At 31.8% G+C, this 4305-nt stretch overlaps 1 protein-coding gene across 1 annotated transcript; it reads left to right on the top strand.

Annotated features, from left to right (window-relative positions):
- Positions 1-3309: 3309 nt before the first annotated feature.
- On the top strand, positions 3310-3822 carry BDBG_17808 (uncharacterized protein; the record flags this gene model as incomplete). Its single annotated transcript, XM_031725452.1, has 1 exon — positions 3310-3822. One exon carries the CDS (start codon positions 3310-3312, stop codon positions 3820-3822), a length of 513 nt encoding a protein of 170 aa, XP_031580902.1.
- Positions 3823-4305: the final 483 nt, after the last annotated feature.

The following is a 4305-nucleotide window of genomic DNA, read 5'->3' as shown; positions in this document are numbered from 1 at the left end:
GTTTATTCAATCAGACTATCAGCTCTCACTACTCTCTTACATTCTGAATTTCATCAGGGATGATGTGCATTGAAATCTCCTACAATTATAGAGTTTCTCGATGAAGTTATATTCAGAAATCCTCTATTAATTGTCCAGATATTGTTATTTTTCTTCAATGACTTTTCATTATAGATATTTATGAGCTGTATAGTATTAAACTCATTTTCTTTATCTATAATATCACTCACCAGAATATCAGGGTCAGATATGATATCAAATCTTAGATTAAATTGATATCTTAATCTCTTTCTTCCATAGATCACTACTCTTGACTTTATCTCAGACTTTTGAGGTAGAAAGTAGTAGTAGCTTGAATGAGAAATGATGTAATTCTGCTCAGCATCAAAATTTGGTTTCTGAAGTAGTACAAAATCAACTTTTTATTCAAATATAATTTGAAGACAAGAATAAATACAATTTAAGTTTCTATTCACATTATTTTAAATAAATATGATTTTTGAAGAGTTTTTAAACTTTTTTTATTGTTTTTGTTGTATATTCATACTAAAAGAGAGTAGAGATAGAGTAGGATCTAGTCACTATCATCAGATAGTAGATTATAACTATTTTGAAAAGTAGGGATCTCAACTGCTTACATTATATCTAGTTTATCATCAGAGTCATTTCTCAATTCTCTAATCTTAACAGAAGTTTGAGGATTTAAATTCTGTTTACATTTAGCTGAAGAATTGAAGTTTGAAGATTTAGATAGTTGAGAGTTTCTTCTTTTTGAGCTTGCAGTTATAAGTCTACTGACTTGACTCTTCTCTTCAGTTCTAAATTGACTTTGAGCTTCATCTTTTCTCCAGTTCTTTTGAGTTCTAGGAGTAAATATACATTCTTTTGAGCTAGATGCATGTTTTTCTTTGCAATTAGAGCACTTAAGCAGAGTGTGTTGACATATTTTATCTCTTTTTGAGCATGTTTCACATTTATACTTACTAGTTTTATGATCTCTGACACAGAATGCACATTTTGAGTCTCTAAAACATGAGATTGCAAAGTGTTCATATCTTTGACAGTTTGAACACTGTGTTTGAGCTTTGAGATTCATTCTTGAGTCTTTGTATTCATGAACTCTCATTTTCAAACCTGCTACTCTTACTTCAGAGATCTTTGACTGTTCAAGTGTTTTTATATATACTAGAACAGAGGCATTTCTTCTGCTTTATCTGAACTCAATTGAATTTAGTTATACAGGCTTCTTTCTCAGTTGAATAGAGTTGTATTCTTTCAATTCATTTTTAAGAAGTAGTATTTCTTCTTCACAGTCAAAAATTTCAACTGAAATATTATAAAGAATGAATTTGTCTCACTTTTCATCTCTTTCAGATAGAATTGTTATGTTTAGTAAAGATTCTACTACTGACTTTCAGAGATTCTCATTCTGAATAAGAAATTCAGCACTGAATTCAGACATTGTAGTCAGAATGATGAAGTTTTCAAAGAATGATGACTCAATTGAAGCTATAACTGATTTTTGAACTTCAATATCAGTCATCAACTGAGAAAAGAACTGCTGATTAATTTCATTTCTAATTCTGAAAATGAGATTTGAGTTTAGCCTGTTTCTTTGCAGAATGTTCTGATTTGAGACTTTGAGAATAAGTCTTCTATTTCTGAAGATTTGAAAGTTTTTCTCTTTTTACATTTTCTTTTTCACTTTTCTATGAATAGAGACATGAGTAATATTCTTCTCAGTTTTCTCAGGATTTTAAGCAGGTTTTGAGATAGCAGGTTTAGAGACAGCAGATTCAGCTGCTTAAGCATATGTTTTCTTCTGATTCAAAGAAGAAGAAGAAGTAGAAAAAAAGAAAGAAGAAGAGTAAGATAAAGAGTCAGTGATTGTACTAGGAATTTTCAAGGATTTTTGAACTGTGTTTGAGATTTCAAGTTTGAACTTGATCATCTTCTGTAGTTGTCTAGCCTGAGTATGAAGAATTAATAGAACTTCTTTATTCATCTCACTCAGATACTGCTTTTCAAGAATCTTGCTTACTTTTTCAAGTTTCTGTATTTCAAGAACTTGTTATTTCTCTATTTCTTCTTTCTTTCTTCTCTTCAGAATTTCAATCTCAGAAATAGTATTTGAGAAAGCATCTTTTTCCACATTAACTGAGTGTATTTTTAAACTCATTGTTTTCACTCAATGAAAAGTTGATTAGACTGTTTCAATTGAGATATTTCTAAGTCTGTTTTCAATTGAAAAGTTGATCAGACTGTTTCAAAAGAAGAATAAAAGACTTTTGTATATAAAACACCTGATTTTTTTCACACTAGTTCAGTAACTAGGTTAGATTTTTGAAGAGAATTTAATAAACTAAAATTGATTTTTAAGATAAATCAATAAAATCTTTACAATCTCTTTCTTAAGATACAGTGAGAAAAAGTATGATATCAATTGATAATAAATCAGATAATATAACAGTTTTTGAGAGAAAAACTGACAAAAAATAAATCAATTTTTTGCAGAGAAATTGATTAAAACTATTCAATTTTATTCTAAATTATTCAATTCTTCTCACACAACAAGTATGCAACTCAAATCAGTTAATAAAGAGTATAAAAAAGAATTAAGTATTAATGAAAGCTCTTCAGTCACTGAAAAAGTAATTCTTACTTAAAAGAATATGAAATTATGATAGAAAACAACTCTGTTTTTAATTCTTTGAAAGAATATTGTGTAAAACTCAGAGAAAAACATCTTACTTTTTCAAGAGAAGTAAAAAACTATTTCTAAGATCTTTTTTTTTTTGCATTAACTGCTGCAGAAGAATGAGATAGAAACTGCTAAGATATACACTACTATATACTCTCTATCAAGACTTTCCCTCTTCAGAGTCTTGATATTATAGAGAATATAAGTCTGTTTCTATATAATAATATAAATATTGTCAGTGAGATGTAGAGGAACTGGTTATTTATATCTCAAAATAGAAGACTTTGTCAATAATTATATTAATATAGAGTTAATTCTCAAATTCAATAGAAACCTAGTGTTGCTGTTCTCAATTTCTTACAGAATCTAGTGAATATTGAGATATTAAAACTAGATTTAATATATCTCACTGTGCAGGGATCAAAGACTCAGTCAGATCTTGAGATATACTGATTTTATAGTTGATGATGTGCTGTTGACTTGTTGTTCACTGATTATGTATTGAATGCTGTTACTGAGGTATCTTTTTGTATTGTTCTGCCGGGGATGAGCCAGATTGAGAGGGGTAGTACAAGGGTGAGACTTGGTGTTGAAGTCTAGATACACTGATGACAGACTGTGGAGATTGCACTTCAGAAGAGTCTGTTGATTATGTGCTTGATATTATCATCAAGGTATCTTTTTGTATTTTTCTGCTGGGGATGGGCCAGATTGGGAAGGGCGGTACGAGGGTGAGACTTGGCGTTGGTGTTTTGGAACATCAAAGATGGACAGGGTTTTCGCGGAGGTCGCTCCTCGGATATCTCCACAACTACAGGTCAGGGATCTTCCAAAATCGAGAAGATTGGTGCATATGGCTAGGTCACTTCACCTTACAATTTGTATGGCACTCTGGCCTGGGGTTGTGGTGTGGTAGGGGAGAACGGGGGATAATCCCACACAGGAGTTTCGAACAACGTCCGGTTCACATTTGGCTGGATAACTCCACCACCACACAGGGTATGCGGTCGGCGATGGGGTCAGAATGCTCGTATGATCGAGGGCTTTTCGATGGATCTATCGGCGGGTTCTTATTCGAAAAATCGAGCGAGTTCGTGGTGGAGCGGTCGGTATTATTATAGTGCTCATATCAGGCAGTTCATTAGCAGTAAATATAATACATTGTGAAACATGATCAGAACTTGTTTATCTTCTAACAATTATCGGAACATACTTTCATGAATGATATATTTTCTTCATCTTCTTATACATTCTCAACTGTTTTTCTTTTCTTCTCACTAAGCTTCTGATTGTGTTTTCTGACATGATTTTACATGAACACAGATACTGATATATTTGTTTTTATTCACATAGAATCTTCATATATTGACAGATCTGTGTCTGTCAATGATAGTAAACATCTCAATGTTAAATCATTGATTGAGAACTTGAGAGATATAATAATTAAGAAATTGTCTGTGTTATATATGACTGAGTCTTCTATGTTCTTCTCTGTCTCTTCTATCACTGTTTCTCTCTCTGCTGCTTCTCTTCAATCTTCTACTCTTATCTCTGTTTCTGATTGTCTCACTTCTGCTATCTCTGTTCCTGTGACTCTCACTCTC

This window comes from Blastomyces gilchristii (assembly GCF_000003855.2).
Source record: "Blastomyces gilchristii SLH14081 genomic scaffold supercont1.25, whole genome shotgun sequence".
Lineage (NCBI taxonomy): Eukaryota > Fungi > Ascomycota > Eurotiomycetes > Onygenales > Ajellomycetaceae > Blastomyces > Blastomyces gilchristii.
This window is presented reverse-complemented; position numbering and strand designations above follow the sequence as displayed.